Source organism: Amphiura filiformis, chromosome 5 (assembly GCF_039555335.1).
Source record: "Amphiura filiformis chromosome 5, Afil_fr2py, whole genome shotgun sequence".
Taxonomy (NCBI): Eukaryota; Metazoa; Echinodermata; class Ophiuroidea; order Amphilepidida; family Amphiuridae; genus Amphiura; species Amphiura filiformis.
The window spans coordinates 65941671-65960097 of record NC_092632.1 but is presented as its reverse complement, the minus strand read 5'-3'; the positions used below and the strand labels follow the sequence as shown (position 1 = coordinate 65960097).

General features: G+C 35.8%; 1 protein-coding gene across 1 annotated transcript in view; it reads right to left on the bottom strand.

Annotated features, from left to right (window-relative positions):
• Positions 1-8041: 8041 nt before the first annotated feature.
• The window catches only part of LOC140153565 (uncharacterized), a 100017-nt gene continuing 89631 nt past the window's right edge, over positions 8042-18427 (bottom strand). Inside the window, 2 exon segments of the mRNA XM_072176343.1 lie at positions 8042-8585; positions 11983-12315. Of these exon segments, the coding sequence (XP_072032444.1) occupies positions 8428-8585; positions 11983-12315 (491 nt within the window). The 3' untranslated portion in view covers positions 8042-8427.

The following is an 18427-nucleotide window of genomic DNA, read 5'->3' as shown; positions in this document are numbered from 1 at the left end:
CCATTTCACTTGACATATATCAAGCAACTTTAGTGTCAAACACTTGAAGAAGTAAATTAATATGATCAACTATCTCACATGCACATTATTTTAGTACTACAATTACAAATAGTAATTTACTAACATTCAAATCATACTTATACTGTAAAAAACATGTTTATAATCACTTGATCAAAACAATTATAAAATGCTGCAAAATGCATGGACGGCTGAATTCTGGACAGAGCACTACAAGTTTCAGACATCTCATTCCACAAGTACCGGTTCTATTCCCATCCATACAACATTGTATATTAACACTGGGATTGAGTATAAACTTAAGTACCCAGAATACAATAGAGTAAAGGTGACATTAACCTTGATATATGGTGTTAGGAACTGTTTCCATGTGGATGAGATTGACACCTTGTAGTGTTACACACACAAATGTGATAAGGAAGTACAAAAATCAAAAGGACGGACGGATAACACCTTATAAAAATACTTGTGCTGTACCATTACAAATTGTTACAAAATCTATTAACAAAAGTAAAATATCCACTCAGTTCCCACTATGAATAATATCATAATTACATAATCAAGAGTAACAATTAATCACATTTGTCAAAAACAAAATCATGGATCAAAAGGTCTAAATGATACTGATATTACTGACATCATATTTGTTTGCATGCAACGTGTACATTATATAAAATACAATCAGTAATTAACATTTAAAAATGGTTGATTGGTCTCAGTCTAATTGGTCCAATTTCAATCAAAGACCGAGCATCTTAACCTTGTTCCTATGGCAACAAAAATACATAACATCCATCTCTATATTACACAAATAATCAAAAATAATTCACAGGAATTTGTTTCAAAAAATAATAATTAAGAGCTAATCATTTACTAGCATAACTTGTATGCTTATTAAAAGAGGGAATCTAAATATTCATTAATTTCATTTGACATATATTTTTCAAAATAAAATATTTCCATTTTTTAAAAACATTTTCACCAACTATTCCCATTGTTAAGATTTTTAATTTTGCAGCTACTTACAATTGTCGGTTCAACAGTTCTATGTCATGCTTCAAGGTGTGTTTTTTTTACTTCAAAAGGCAAAATTAATTTGTATGCAAATTCACAGGCAATAAAAGAAGTTATTCAGGAATATTTAATAGTTCACAATTTTAGAAACAGGAATTGGAATCAGGACCTTTGGTTTGCAAGACCAGAACCTTAAACAAGTTAGCCACAGCGGCTTTATGATTAGGCATGTCTAATCCTCCGGAGGGGGGCATTTACATGTAAAGGTGGTTTCGGGTATGTGCAGCGGTCAAGGGTCCCTTTTTTAGGCTCTCTGGCAGTTCTCAAAGTTTGGCGCAAAGCACTGCACACTCCTACCAAAATTTAAGTTGAGTGCCCCCCCACCCGGTGTATAATCACAAAGCTCTCATGACCAAGTGGTTAAAGGCAAAATGTCTTGCAAACCTAAGGTCCTTCCATAAGCCATCACTTTTCCTGTTTCCCCCTATGAAAATGTATGTTATGACGGCATAACTGTTGAAACCTTGTTAAAATGCTTTTAACAAGGTTAAAATCACTCTAAACTGGTGCTCAGCACCTTGGCTCTTTACTGGGACCAACCAATGGGCTATTCCATTTAAAATCCACACTACCCCTGTGGAAGATTTTGGAAATATCTGCCACAGGGGGAGTATGAATTTCAAATGAAATGAGCACATTAGGCAGCTCCATTTGAATTTCATACACCTTCTGAGCAAGATTCAACCCAAATCTTTCCCTGAGGGAGAGTGAGTTTCAAACAGAGCTGCTAATGTGTTAATTCCATTTGAAATTCATACTCCCTCTGTCAAAGATATTTCCAAAATCTTCCACAGGGGTAGTGTGGATTTTAAATGGAATAGCCCAATAGGAGAGGCTAAGAAAACAAAGATGTAATCTTGGAATATTCTTCTATATCACTGGCGACTGAAATAGTTTACATATAATATAGAAAGTATTGTTTGGAATATATTAAATATAATTTTGATAGCTCATCCTTAGGCCTAAAAAAAATTGTTTGATTGGCGTAACATAAAAAAAATTTAGGGTAGGTAGGTCGGGATTCTATTTTAGCTGTAAATTTTGTTTGATAAAGGCTTTGGAACTTTTTTCTTCTTTTTAAAATTTTATTTATTTATTTTAATTTATTTTTTTTAATTTAATTTTTTTTTTTTTTGCAAAAAATAAATAAAAAAAGTTGGGGTCGGGCCTAATTTTAGGGTAGGTCGGGTTACGCCAATCAAACAATTTTTTTAGGCCTTATTTGACACTAGAATGGCTGTGCCATATAAAATCCACACTCCCCTGTGGAAGATTTTGGAAATATCTTCCACAGGGGAGTATGAATTTTGGGTGGAATGAACACTAAGAATGTTCCATTTGAAACTCACCCTCCCTCTGTTGAAGATTCAGGTTAAATCTTTCTCAGAGGGTGAATGAAATTGAACTGGAGCTGCCTAATGAACTTATTCCATTTGAAATTCATACTCCCCCTGTGGAAGATATTTCGGAAATTTTCCACAGGTGGAGTGTGGATTTTATATGGAACAATCAATCAATAGCATTTTCTATGAATTTACATCAGTTTGGCCTGCCAATCAATTGTAATTCTATAACATATCTTGCTATGCCACATCTTCAATACACTTCCCAAAAATACAGTAATGATTTATGCACATTAAATTATGTATACATGATTTTACACATTTATTTTTCCAAATGAACACACATACATCTATACAAATATCTGATGAATTTTTAGTACATCATGATTCTTTGATAAAGATATTCTCTGATAATATACTTCAGTGCATCTATCATAATCAGACTGGAATTCCATTATTTATAGTTCTCTCGGTGTATCAGGGGCGTACCATGGCCACCAAGCCAAGGCGGGCAAAATTTCCAAATTGTCCTGCTAGAAAAATGACTTAGCAGGACAAATGTGTGCAAGCATGCAAAAATTTGTAATTTTAATGCTATAATGGATAGAAATTAGGAAAATTCAAGCCACAATAAGATGCAGATTACAATTTTTGATCAATTTTGCCCCAGTTTTTGGAGCCAGGAGAAGCAACTCGCCCACCCACATGCACCCTGGGATGATACACTCAAACAATCTCACTTAATTCTGTCTTGAATCACAGAAACTTATCACAGTTCTTTGTTAACTGTAAATACTTTGTTATAGTTGAATAAATACAGCAAATGGCATGATAGCAATAAAATCATTTTGAGCCATGTTTCAATATTTCCATTGGTAATTTGAATAACCAGTCTCCCCTAGTCTATTTCTCCTTAAGTCTATTTCTGTTGCTCATTTGGTGGTACATCTCAGTATATGAAAATCAAACATGGCAGCTATACCATTTTTCCTCCTGATGTGGCAGTGACGTCAACATGTTGAAGCAGCTGTTTTGCTTGAGCATCAACGTGTTGTCGTCTTTAAATGTGTGTGTGTATGTACACTGGCAGCGCTTTGAGCAAATGCTAGCAATTTGATTGGATGCCTGAACAATCTGCTGATTATCAGCAACCACATTATGCCATACCAAACAATCTGCTGATTATCAGCAACCACATTATGCCATACTGAACAATCTGCTGATTATCAGCAACCACATTATGCCATACCAAACAATCTGCTGATTATCAGCAACCACATTATGCCATGCAAATTAGCATCAATGGTGTACCATTTGGTAAAAACAGAAATTGGTTTTAATTATTTTCAACACATTTTCCTCAAGAAATCTTCTAGACATTACATTTTGTTACCTGGAGAGATTTGATCATGTCTCACCTCCTTTTTCAACCAAATCGACGGTAATAACTCTTGTAGTGAGGGATCAACATTTAACCACAAATTGCCTCAGGCAAAACACACTTCCTGGCAGGGTTCGCAAGTTTTTGCCGCAGGTGGAAAAAACCGCGGTTTTAACCGTGGTTTTAACCACTTAGCAAAAACAGTTTTTGCCAGTTTTTGCCGGCAAAAATGGCAAAAACTAAAAAAGTGATTTATTGTTCAGTTTTTTCATCTCATTAACTTACAAAAGTAAGTTCCCGAGTGTAACAAGGCCAGATTTTGTAATTATAAGCAATATACTAAGATATTAAAGGCATGCGTTTTCATTGCTCAAGTGCATTTCATCGAAATGTGGCATGTATCAAATTCAAAACTTTTTCATTTTAAGGTCTTGATGAGACAAAAAATATGTTAATGATTCATTAAAAGTTGTGTGTTACTGTTTATGAGCTTTCTGTGTCACTCTTTAATATTTGAGTGACTATATGTGAGTTTTTGCCATTTTTGCCATTTTTGCGGTTTAAACCAGGCAAAAACTGGCAAAAACAGTTTTTGCCAGGTTTTTGCCACTTTGCCGGCAAAAACAGGTTTTTGCCGGCAAAAACCGAACCCTGCTTCCTGGGAACCAAATACCACACAAGGTCATTTTTATGTAACTCATTGACCCACTTGTGTTATATACTGCCTCTAGCTATACGCTGGCGAAGTTACGTAATAATCGGATTAACTACCATAGCAATAGGTGAAAACAATTTTTGAATATACCGCGCTGCACTGATACGTTCACGCGGTACCTCTGCATTGAACCATATCATGCTGATCACTTGCACCTGTAAAATTAGTATCTTTGAAAAGGCCAGTATTGTATTCGGTCTACGATTACAGACATACACAGGTGATGAGTGTAACCTACTTGTAGTGAAGCGCGATATGTTCAAAATTGTTTTCACCTATTGCTATGGAAATTAATCCGATTAATTACGTAACTTCGCCAGCGTATAATGACATCCTAGTGAACTGATCAACTCATTGACAGATACGAACTTCAGGAGGGAATTCAATTTGTGATCAATTCTCTCTAGGTAGTGAAACGTAATGATGAATCATTTTGTTCATACCATTTTGTTCATATACTGTGATGTACTCGAGCTTTGTCAATACATTTCAATCCCACCACCAAACTATAATCAGGCCAATTTGATGCCTTATATTCAGTCAAAATCTAATAATTCTAGATATTTCTGAGTGTATACATTGCCAAACATCACACATATAATAAAACGCTACAATCTCAGTATCAAAATCAAATCTCCTTCATAATCCACCCATGCTTACTGATGGGTGTACTGCTGTTACAATGTAATACAGGTGATAGGTAAATGATCAATTATCAATTATAGGCCTATTCAGTGATTTGCTCGTCAGGAGGATCGTACAAATCATCAAAATTCAGGTTTTGACACCTTTGTTAGTCTCATAGATGTGCGAACATCATAAGCTTAAAGCCGTGTATTAAGACAACAGAAGACATTGTACACAAATCTGTAATTTCTCTACTTTGATTTTGATGCGCATTATATTGCAAATTTTTAAAAAATCACAAAATTATTTGATATTAGAAGGACATTCCTTATTACCAAAATACAATTTGATGTCTGATGTGCTCTCAGGTCCCCTAAAAAATATGTGAAAATGTCGCTATCGGAGCCCGTAAGTAGAGGAATTAGCTACATGTATTTGAATGGGGCTTCAACTTTGTCAATACTGCTGTTTTCTTTGTTTTTTGGCAAATGTTTCATTTCAAAAATACCTAATGACCATTTGAATGATTTATAATCCTTCACTTTTAGGCAATCTATAAACAATTTTAAACAATTGTTTTACACTTACGCTGCGATCACTGAATGGGCCTTTAATTAGATATCAAGAAATCATTACATTATCAAATATCAAATCAGCACCCCATGTTTATTGGGCTATTCCATCTAAAATCCACACTCCCTTGTGGAAGATTCAGGTTGAATCTTTCTCAGAGGGTGTATGAAATTCAAATGGAGCTGCCTTATGTGCTCATTCCATTTGAAATTCATACTCCCCCTGTGGCAGATATTTCCAAAATCTTCTACAGGAGGAGTGTGGATTTTAAAAGGAATAGGCCATTACATCTGCAGTGTATTTGATAATGATTTTAACTCACATTTCTATGTATACCCTTTAAAAGTTCGTTCTGATAACATTTAGAATAATTTCAACATTTATTTTGGTCAGGATTAAGGTTATTTGTTGAAAATTCATATAAAAATCCACATTTTGATGACAAATCTTAGTCACAAAGTTGGGTTGCCTTTCTCAACTTTATTCAATTAGAGAAAGGCGCAAATTATTTGGATCATGTTTGTTTGTTTTTGTCAATAGAGTCCCAATGGGCCATTCCATTTAAAATCCACACTCTCCCTGTGGAAGATTTGTGAAATATCTTCCACAGGGGGAGTATGAATTTCAAATGGAATTAGCACATTAGGCAGCTCCATTTCAATTTCATACACCCTCTTAGAAAGAATTAACCTGATTCTTCAATAGAGGAAGGATGACTTTCAAAATGGAGCAGCCCAAGTGTTCATTCCACCAGAAATTCATACTCCCCTGTGGAAGATATTTCCAAAATCTTCCACAGGGGTAGTGTGGATTTTAAATGGAATAGCCCAATTAGGCTAAGCTCCAACATAAATTCACAAAAGGCCACACTAGTCATAGGTGCTCCACCCAGCTGCATATACACCCATTATATATCCATCCACGATGTTATCACTCTTGTCTGCTACGAGTTCGAATATGTCTGTCAAAAGTGGATTTGCTAGTATCACTAGGATCTACAACATGTCCATCTATCAGGACACAGTTATTTAACCCCAATACATTTGTACAGTCATTGAATGACCTCTGAAAATTTGGGTACAAAAACTCATACCCTGCAACTTGAGGTTAAATTGTTTGTTTGATTGAGGTTATTGAACTGTGCCATTGGGATGAGGCCATTGTGGTCCATAATGTATTTAATGTATTCTAAACAAATAATAAACGGAGACTTAAAATACCCAAATTTAATCCTTTCTTTTTCTTCTTTTTTCTATACTTGATAAACAAAAGTACTATTTTGGTTATTTTGGAAGAATTTCAAGCCTGCAAGGTTTTGGTTACCAACTTTGGAAGATTTACAAGATTTTAAGCTTTGGAAAATGAAAATTACATCTCAAAAAGTACTGTGGCATGGTAATTAGCTATACAAACCTCACCTAACAAAATTGTCAAGAATCTGTAAAATCATAGAATCAGTACCCTCGATAAATTCTGACATAAGGACAAAATTGGAAATATGTTTTCCCATTATAAATTGAATTCAACATCGTGAACTCTGTTCATGTATATCTTTACATGATTGTCATGTTATCCAAATTTTATATCATATTTTACTATATAAAATATAATATCAATACCTTTTAATCCATAGAACATTAATAAAGAGCACCTGAAAATGTTTATGTCACACTATATTCACATTATGTACAAATGACATGCAATATACTACATTGCCCATCACTAGATTGAACTGCACAATTTAAAAAATATATCTATACAATCATATAAACAATATGCTTCCAATACTATCAATATCAAACATGGGGACTTGGACAGAATAATGAAGCAGCATTGACACCAAACAAAACAACCATTGTTATAAACACCAAGTGTAGACGGAAGTACTGGTGCTTTCAAGGTGTGGTAATTAGGTGCAGAATTCCCCTCCTCCACCCTTGATGCCAAATTTGTATTTTCGTATACACATGGCAATGTGGAAGCGGAATGCATGAGTCCACTTACAGAGTGAGGGGGAGTTTGACATTTTTTTCAGTTATTACCTTAATAAAATATCAATCGGGTATAAAATGATGTTCCATTTTTCATATATATGGGGTTCACATCCTACAATAGAGGCCGTCAGTGTGACGTCATATGCCGCCATCTTGTGGGTACACGCTGTGATGGTCGTTCGATCTCCATGCGTGAACAGCAAAATCACCGCGTTGATGCGCGATAACAGCTGCGTGGCAAGCTGCACCCTGCGCGTAGTGTCCGACGCATGAACACACAGATCATTTGTACCCACAAGATGGCGAAAATCCCATACATCTTAAAAGTGAATAATATTATTTGTTTTTCACGTAATATCATCAAGACTGCATACAATTTCAAAACTGGCTATCTCAGACAAACATTTCTACTGATATACATATGCTTGCTTTTATCCTGGTTTTTGATGACCTCTAAGTACTTTTTTAATAGTACAAGTACTTTTTTTTAATAGTACAGGCACTTTTTTAATAGTACAGGTACTTTCAAAACTTATATTTCAAATAATGCAGCATGTACTTATCTTCAGGGCTATTTCAGATCACAACTGGAAAGAAGGAAGAAAAATCAGCCATCTGCAAATTAGTTGTCATTCATGCAATCGCTGGAAACTATTCAGCGTTGTTTCACTTTTGTATTTACTGTAGGCTATGGAATGTACATTATGAGGCACCATCTGCATAAACTGCCGATAGCTGACTCGGACAGCGATCTACAGCGTTCATCTGCAGCAGTTGATTATTGCTGTCATCAGCTATTTGTGTTGCATTAAACACCGCTGTACCAAAATCAGCTGGAGTGGTAGGCATGTGTCCCTGCCCTATAGATTGTAAAATTGGAGAAGACAAGTGAACAGGGTCTATGGAATCTTTATTTTATGTAGAAAATGTCAACCCTATGTCTAGTACAAATTATAGTAACTCTTCAGGACAACACCCTTAGACTTTAAATATCATAATATGTGACATGATCAAGAGGAATGCGTCGGATGTCGCTAATATTGTTTTTGAGTATTGGCAAAACAGTGTTCACAGTGTAAAACTATTTAGTTTTATATCATTGTCAGCCAATGATAAATTGCTCAAAACTTGGTAACCAGATGTCCGATTTTGACGGGGTTTGCATCAAAGTGAAGCATTCGTAAAATGCCAGAATAAGAAACATGTGACTGCCAACATGTAACTCATTTCCTTTGATCATGTCACATGTACCAGTTTTAAGGTTGGTCTTAACCCTGGAATTATGGACATTTTTGGGCCTCATAACTGCCGAATTGGTGGTCTAAAGTATACATATTTAGAATGGCAAAGACTTGACAAATCCATCTGTGAGGTCAAATTTGGGCAAAAATGCTCAGTTTTGAAGAAATCCCCAAACAACAGTTTTTTGACCCAAACTTTTTTGGGAAACATAACAAAAATTCTTGGGTTAAATGTGTTTTTAATTAATTTTTAAAAACTAGATATAAATATCTCGGACCCATTTTTTAAAAATATTTTGATTTTGGTCAACTTCACAAATTTTTCTTGACATTTGGGTAAAAATCATGTTTTTTTTTATCATTTTGTTGGCAAAATTGAGCATTTTTGGCCAAAATATTTTTTAGTTGGTTAAAATGGAAAAACAAACTTCTACAACTGCATTGTTACAAAACATATTAAATGTGCAAAATAAAAATACCCAAGCAAAGCTGTTCTACAGTATTTTATCTAAATATCTGAAATTAAAGTAAAATGAGTCATATTGTCAAAGAAATTCATTTAACCCTATAAGAACTACATGCTGATTGGTCAAAAAGAAGTTTTCATTACCAATTGGACCAATCAGCAACATTGTTAGAAAAAATTCACCATGCAAAAAAATTGGGGTGAATTATTTTCAAATCTCCATTCTGATTGGTGATTTAAGTGAAGATATCATGTAATTGACCAATCAGAGGCAATGTTAGATCCGCAGGTAGTGCTAAGGGGTTAATATCCATTTGGGTCTATTTTATGCAAATTTGATTTCAGTTTTCTTGTTTTTATTCAATGACATGAAACTATCAAAATCTCACTGGGCACTTGCCGTTCACCCAGGATATGCAGCTTTTCAATAAAGATTATGAATGATCAGGAAAATCAGGACTGACTTGTGTCAAATAAGACTCAAATTGCTTCATTACATCATAGATATGATTTAGACAGCCATCGATCACCAGTATGCCCAAAGTATTCATGCGAGCATGAAATTAATAGGACTATCCATGTAGTGCATATCATTGGGCTATTACGGTTAAAATCCACACTTCCCCTGTGGAAGATTTAGCTAAAGTCTTCCACAGAGGGAGTATGAGTTTTGAATAGAATAGGCTGTTGGGTAACTTCCATTTGAAATACTCAATCCAGCTGTGGAAGACATCTAATAGGTAAAGCTAGCCATACTCCCCTTGTCGAAGATATTTCCAAAATCTTCTACAGGGGTAGTGTGGATTTTAACTGGAATAGCCCATTCCTGCTTGATCTGATCCGGTGGGGTGGGGGAGGTACTCAGTATAAATGACCACACATAGATGTGATGCAATCATGGGTTGCATTTTCGGCCATTTGGTATATCAATAACCTCCTTTTCTAGGCCAATTTCGGTATATTTGATGCCATTTTTTTTCTCCAAAAAGTAGCCCGATTTTGCTTAACTGTTTTGGCAAATTGCATTAAATTTAGCCAAAAAATATAACTTTTGGTATAGTGATGGGTCAAAATTTCTTGAAAAGTTGGTGTTCAAATTCTCAACAGCACATAGTTACTCAAACCAAACTTGAGTACCCCCACCAGATCTGATCTATTTGATCAGCTTTACAGACACATGGACCCTGTTCACATTAGAAAATTTTCTTCTTTCGACGAACCTCGAACGAAGATTAAAAATTGTTTTTTCCTAATGTGTATGCACTTTTCTTCCTTTGACGAAGATTAAAATTCCTTCGTTCAACGAAGCTAAAAAGGTTGTTTCGACGAAGGACTACTTCCTTCGACAAAGCTAATTTAGTAATGTGTACGCTCGCTTCGTCCGACTAAGGAAAGTGATCATGTGACAAGTGACCTTCGCCGGCTTAAATAATAGCCGGGTGTTAATAGCTTCGTTCGAGCTTCGTTAATTTTCATGAAATGTGTACAGTGCAATGTCTTCGTTCGATCTTCGTTCAGCGAAATGTGTACACATGCTTGATTATTTAATCAAGATTAACTTATCTTCGTCGAATGAAGAAATCTTCTAAGGAACCGTTCACAAAGGGGGTGGGGCCTGATGCAAAAAAATATCATCGCAAAAAATTTTCGGGGCCCCCCTTTACAGACCTCAAAAATTTCAGGGCCCCCCCCTTTTTTGACATGAAAATTATCGGTCAACCCCATAGAAAAGCATATAAACTCAATTTTCCCAGGAAAATATGTGGTCATTTTTTTCAGAGCCCCCCTTAGGAGGGTCAAAAATTTTCAGGGCCCCCCTTTTTGCATCAGGCCCCCCCCCTTACAAGTGTTTGTGAATGGTCCTTAATGTGAACAGGGTCATGGATCTTCATCTAAGTTCAATGATCAAATAAATCATAAGAATACATTGCAAAAAGGTACAGAAGTTAAGAAGCAAACAGTGTATTTCTACTGAGCAAACGGTTACAGGTCAATCGGGGTGTTGCGAGGAATATGCGGTAATGGCCCCAGCAGAAACAGATCGGGTGAAGGTGAATGCGCGGTAATGCGAGTGAATCAGTCAATCACCTATTGAGGTGGTAGTGGTGAATAACGTGGTAACGTTTGCAGTAGAAACAGTTCAGGTGACAATTTTGCGGGTGATACCGGAAGTTAGCCTACTACAATAGTCTGAGCATTAAAAATCTGACCTTGAAAGTCACAAAAATTATTTCCTGGGCTTCTGCTCTCCCCACTAAATATGTGGGTAGTGAATTGTTACCCTGCATTTACAGCGCAGCAGAAACGACCCAATGAAGGTGAGAGGAGCGCAGTAATGCGAGGTGCTCAGTAAAAACACGCTGATAATCACACAGAGGCCCCATTCACTTTCACCACAAATGTGCAATTTAGCGTTAGTTTGGCCCCATTCACTTTCACCACAAATGTGCAATTTAGCGTTAGGTTGGCCCCACTCACTTTCACCACAATTGTACAATTTAGCGTTAGGTTTGGAGGATCTAGACTACAGAAGTCCAAATCATACAATACCTCCGTCTAATATTGAATGTGCAGATAGCACTCTCTCGATAGTTTCATACGGTACAGAAGTCGGCGATAATGTCTCCTCAAATGTAGGAATAGGAAACAGCCCTCTCGGACTGTGCGGTTGTAGCTTAATATTGTTGTTGTTATTTTGCACTGGTCGGTTGATAGGTTGCAGAGGGTGTAGAGATAGACTCGGCCGTGACTGGAATGAGCGGTTATTGCCCATCAACTGCGATGGCATAAGACGGTGAGCATGGGACACTGGTGGACCACTAGGTGGATTGGGTCTAGCAAAAACATGGCCGCCTGCGATCTGTTGCTGCATACCATTGTGACCTGAAATATAAAAGACAGTTCAAACTATTAATGAATGATATATAAACTCATAATATTAGATGCTTTCCTTTGATTTATCATTTTATTTCATTCAAATGACTATTGTAGTGAAATATGTAAGACAAAACTGGCATTATACATCTCAAAAATATAAATTTCCTAATAAATGGTATATAAACTCTACTTTTGAATGTTTTACTTAGATCATTTTCTTTCATTCAAAAGCACGCCTTAGTGGTGTTAGAGACTGGAATCAGTTAAACCTTTCTCGTTACCCAAAAGGCTAGAGCAAATATTGTACCGTCCAAAAAGGATTGTGCAAGTCTACGAAATGAAAGACGTAAAAGTTTGTCGAAATTGGCCTACTTGGGCCAGCTTGGCGTAGACCGGGAATGTGGGTAGTGCGAGCCGTTAACCCTCTCCTATTATGGGTCGTTGTCGAGTTCCTACGGGAAGACCATTTAAAACAAACAAACAAATGACTCCTGTAATGAAATACATAAAGACAAAATGTGGAATGGCACTATACATCTCAAAAATAGATATTACCTAGAACACAATTACAGTTTAAAAAAACAATATTTCATTCAAATGACTATTGTAGTGAAATACATAAGACAAAAGGTTAATGGCACTATACATCTCAAAAATAGAAATTTCCAACAATGAAATTACAGCTAGAAAAGATGAGACTTTTTTTCCAAGAAGATTGTCAAAAAAGAACTGGCAACCATGTTGCTAAGCAACAACTAACATCAGTGGTAAACAGAAGATTGTCACACAACAATAATGTAGAAAAAGGTCCAAAACTACCAGTTTAAAAGAGACTTTTTTTCCAAGAAGATTATCAAAAAAGAACTGGCAATCATGTTGCTAAGCAACAACTAGCATCAGTGGTAAACAGAAGATTGTTACACAACAATAATGTAGAAAAAGGTCCAAAACTACCAGTTTAAAAGAGACTTTTTTTCCAAGAAGATTATCAAAAAAGAACTGGCAATCATGTTGCTAAGCAACAACTAGCATCAGTGGTAAACAGAAGATTGTTACACAACAATAATGTAGAAAAAGGTCCATAACTACCAGTTTAAATGAACTGTTGGTTTATTTGAGGGCAATATTTCATATTCCTTTCCAATTCCTCATACCCTTCCTCTTTCCCACATTTCCTCTCTCCCACCTTTCCTCTTTCCCGACTTCCATCCTCTTTGCCCTTTCCCACCCTTCCACTTTCATGACTCCCACCCTTCCTCTTTCCTCTCTCCCACTATCCCTCTTTCCTCTCTCCCATCCTTCCTCTTTCCTGACTCCCATCCTTCTTCTTTCCTCTCTCCCACCCTTCCTCTTTCCCCTCTCCCACCCTTCCTCCTCTCCATCTACTAATGCAAAATATTTTCCATTATTTGAGCAAAATTGAGCAAATGTTCTCACATAACTCAAAGCATGGTTCTAACAATATCTATCTAATAAACCTATTGACAAGATTGATTGTTTCAAAAATCATAAAAACAGCTTTTTTTCTGTGAATTTCCAGCTAATTAATACTTTTTTCCAAATATATTTTGGGAGGCATTGTCACAGTAGTGTAGAAATGCCAATTATTTTAAAACCAAATTCACCTATCATCACTTCTCTTTAAAAAGAAGTCACTTCCTAGTTCAAATGTTCACTAACAATCATATAGTGTTCAATATTACATGAAAATCCAAGCCAAATGTTTACAGAAACTCTCTCCAGTTTCTGTTACTCTGTGTCAAATCAATCAATGACCCTATTATTGTCCTATTGTTTCCAATATAGGCCAGTATATCAGTATTTCATCAAAACTTACATTTTTTTTATCACAATCTATCGTATTCTATTCAAAACAATATCAAATATTAGAAACAGTTCCTCATACTCTACTGCTTTCCATAAAACCAATCTACAAGTTTCCAACTTAAATATTAAGTTTATGTTAATAATTATCAGCTAAAAAAAGTTTCCTTACACCTATCAAGAGAAACATCCACTCAGAAAATCATGGTAATATTAGCTCTGATGGTATATTTGAGCTATTCAGATGAAATCCACACTACCCCTGTGGAAGATTTTGGAAATATCTTCCACAGGGGGAGTATGTTTTTCATGTAAACTGGTCAGTGTTATTAATTTTGAAAGCCATACTCCCCCTGTATTATAGCTTTACTTATATCTTCCATAAGTGGAGTGAGCATTTTAAATGGAAGTTAAAAATTGTCTATTCTATTCGTAACTCATACTCCCGCTGTGGCAGATTTTAGATAAATCTTTAACAGGGGTAGTGTGGATTTTAAATGGAATAGCCCATTTTTCCAAAATATACAATTTATCTTTTGGTAATAAATTGCGGATTAAGTCAATAAACTCTCCGTGGATATCACCATCTCAAAACTTAGTAACAATGCCAGGCATGCATGACTTTTGACCCAGTCGTCACCCTAGGTATGGTAATCGAAGCGACTTTTAACTTTGGGCAAAATACTTGCAAGTTTCAAATTATAATCTTTGCACTCATTATTCATGCAGATTGTCTGAGTCACGTTTTAAAGGTGAATGAAGAATGGATGGATTTGTGCTCTCTGTGTTTGGATCACTGGCTTTATTTAATCGAGCTACACATAAAATGATAAAATATTGCGAAATTATTGCAACTTGTGTTTTATAATATTGAAATAAACTTGTGGGCAAGTTTATATTTTTTCTCAGATTGAAAAACAAGGAAGTGCAAGTTGATATATTCATACATTGTATGTTATGTACGTTTCTAAAGAAAGAAATGCTTTTTCATGATTGATGTTTTACAGACTTAAAAATATGTAAACTTAGGAGCTTGATTAATCTTCAAAAGGGGTAACTAAGAAATATAAGACTTATAAATATGTAAACTTAGGGGCTAGAAGATTTAAAGTTACAAATATGTAAACTTAGGAGCTTGATTTATCTTCAAAAGGGGTAACTAAGAAATATAAGACTTATAAATATGTAAACTTAGGGGCTAGATTTATCTTCATAAGAGGTAGCTAAGAAATATAAGACTTATAAATATGTAAACTTTAATAGGGGCTAGATTTATTTTCAACAGGGGTAGCTAATAAATATTAGACTTATAAATATGTAAACTTAGGGGCTAGATTTGTCTTCAACAGGGGTAGCTAAGAAATATAAGACTTATAAATATGTAAACTTAGGGGCTAGATTTGTCTTCAACAGGGGTAGCTAAGAAATATTAGACTTCTAAATATGTAAACTTAGGGACTAGATTTATCTTCATAAGGGGTAGCTAAGAAATAAAAGACTTATAAATATGTAAACTTAGGAGCTTGATTTATCTTCAAAAGCGGTAACTAAGAAATATAAGACTTATAAATATATATGTAAACTTAGGGGCTAGATTTATCTTCATAAGGGGTAGCTAAGAAATATAAGACTTATATATCTAAACTTAGGGGCTAGATTTATCTTCATAAGGGGTAGCTAAGAAATATAAGACTTATAAATATATATGTCAACTTAGGGGCTAGATTTATCTTCATAAGGGGTAGCTAAGAAATATAAGACTTATAAATATGTAAACTTAGGGGCTTGCTTTATCTTCATAAGGGGTAACTAAGAAATATAAGACTTATAAATATGTAAACTTAGGGGCTTAATTTATCTTCATAAGGGATAACTAAGAAATATAAGCTGCTCCGACCAACAATACCTATAACAATACCTAAAGCAATAACACACTAAATCATAACATATCCAAAGGAAATAGCGTGAACTTTTGTGGAGGCATGAACATTTTGTAATGTAGGGTACGGCACGGACCCTTTTTAAGGCAGCCCGTGGAGGGACAGTGAGACACCCCTCCCCTTTCCGTAGACTTGGGGGCAGTGCCCTGGGCAAGCACTGGGTACCCCCTTAGCCTCCCTAGCCAGGGTTATGGCAAAGACCAACGGTGGATCTAGCGAGCCAGCATCAGTAGTTAGCATCGGTAGTGAAGGCGGATGAGTTACGACCTCCAAAGTCAACGGCAGTCCACTGGCGGATGAACAGAGGAGAAGGGAAATGGTGGTTATCCTTAGTCACCCTGTAGAAGGCTACAATATTAGCCTAGAGGCAGAGGGTGGTCATGTAGCTTGGTGTGCTAGGCTATCTGTCGGAAGCTTGTAAGATCATGAGCTTTCTCATTTATCCTCTATCCCACTCATTGTGGCCCTAAACATGCAGACACCACAGTGGGTGCATAGCGTGCCGTGGTTCGGAGAGTCACATAAAATGGTGGTCCCGTGTACCAGACGAGCAATATCTGGACATGTAAAAGTGGCAAGCCTTTTTGTAAAGAGCAGGGGGTCAGCCCGGCCCTGTTGTCTGTCACACTCAGCATTGAGGTCAACTTGCACCGCCCTTAGGGGCTTGGCAGCCTATCGACCCGTGTCGCGCTTTGAGGGATGATAATCCAGAAAGCGTGGATAAATGCTGTTTTATTATTATTAGCTTTTTAAAAAAAATCGATTTTCATTATCTTAATCAATATATTATTGAAAAATAACACTTAATTTGATGTTTTGCAAAAAATCATTCTGCAAATCATATACTTTAAAATCTTGCTTGCAAAAGTATATCTGTGATATTTGAATCCTCTTACACACTTGCTATGAAATGATCAATGCAATTTTTGCCAAAGCTCATTACCATTCGCAAGATACTGTGAACTACCTAATCGCAACAGTTTAAAATAGTTGCTAACCTTAAGTTTCACAAAAGAGAGAGGATAAATAAAAAGATATTTTGTGCTACTGACGATACCCTTCAGCTCTTTGATGTCTCTTTTGATGTTTGTCTATTTATTTGCGTCGAAGGGTTTGCAGGAAAATGAAGCATATGTCAAAGCCCGGAGGGGGCACTAACATGTAAATGTGGTATGGGTATGTGCGGCAGTCAAGGGTCCCTTTTTCAGGCTCTCCAGCAGTTCCTTAAGACCCACATTTGGATCATGCTCCAGTTCTTTGAGCCTCAAACTCTGACAATTATAACTCTTTAACTGAAATTTGGAAAATTGTAGATTTGCCCCACCCCCGGTCAAAGCACTATTACTTTTTGGAAAAACAATCTATCATTGACAAAAAAAACCTGCCAAAATAGATATTATTTTCCCAATGGCAGACGTGATGCAAAAAACAGAAAAAAAGTACCCAAACATAATGTAAGCAAAAAATGTAGACTTGTATCACCTTTCTTAAAATGAAACTTGTTTGTTACATTCTCAACTTGGTGATGAAGGTTAAGCTTAAAGCATGTGTGACACCTCAACCTGTTTCTCCCCATTAGTTAGGCGCAATTAAGTAGGCCTATAATACTCAAACACACTACTTAATTCAAAATTGATCAGTTAACATGTTAAACTGATACAACAGGTCATAAATATTTACCACATTTATCAACATGATACACCCACGATTTGACAACATTTGTGATGCCTGTAATCTGGATGAGTCGAAAGTCGCTTATAAATTCACAGATATGGTCGAATATTGAACTTCTTTCGTACTTTTTCAGCAACATGAACATAATCGTGTATCAGGAACCTTTGGTTAAGGGTAGACGCAGTATTGTTGGTCGAAACAGCCAAAATGTCAATTTTCATAATCTAAATCAATATATTGATGTTTTGCAAAAGTTCATTCTATAAATCATATACTTTGAAAACTTGCTTGATTTATTGTTGTTAATAAGTTATGTACGTTTTACGAAAGAGTTGTTGTTTCAGCCCTCTTTACAACATAACTCATGAACCATACAAAAGTATATCTGTGATATTTGAATTCTTCTACACACTCGCTATGAAATGATAAATGCAATTTTTGCCAAAGCTCACTACCATTCGCTGTGAACTACCAAAATCGCAACAGTCTAAAATAGTTGCTAACCTTAAATCTGAAAGATTTTCTGCTTAATAAGGCCAAAAACACTGTTTGTTTGCCCCTTCCTGACTGACCCTAATCTAGAAAATCTGGAAAAAAACTTTTTACGATATAAAGAATACCATTCTTTTCAGAATTTTAGACATCCTGAAAAGTTTTTAAAAACAGTTTCTACACATTTT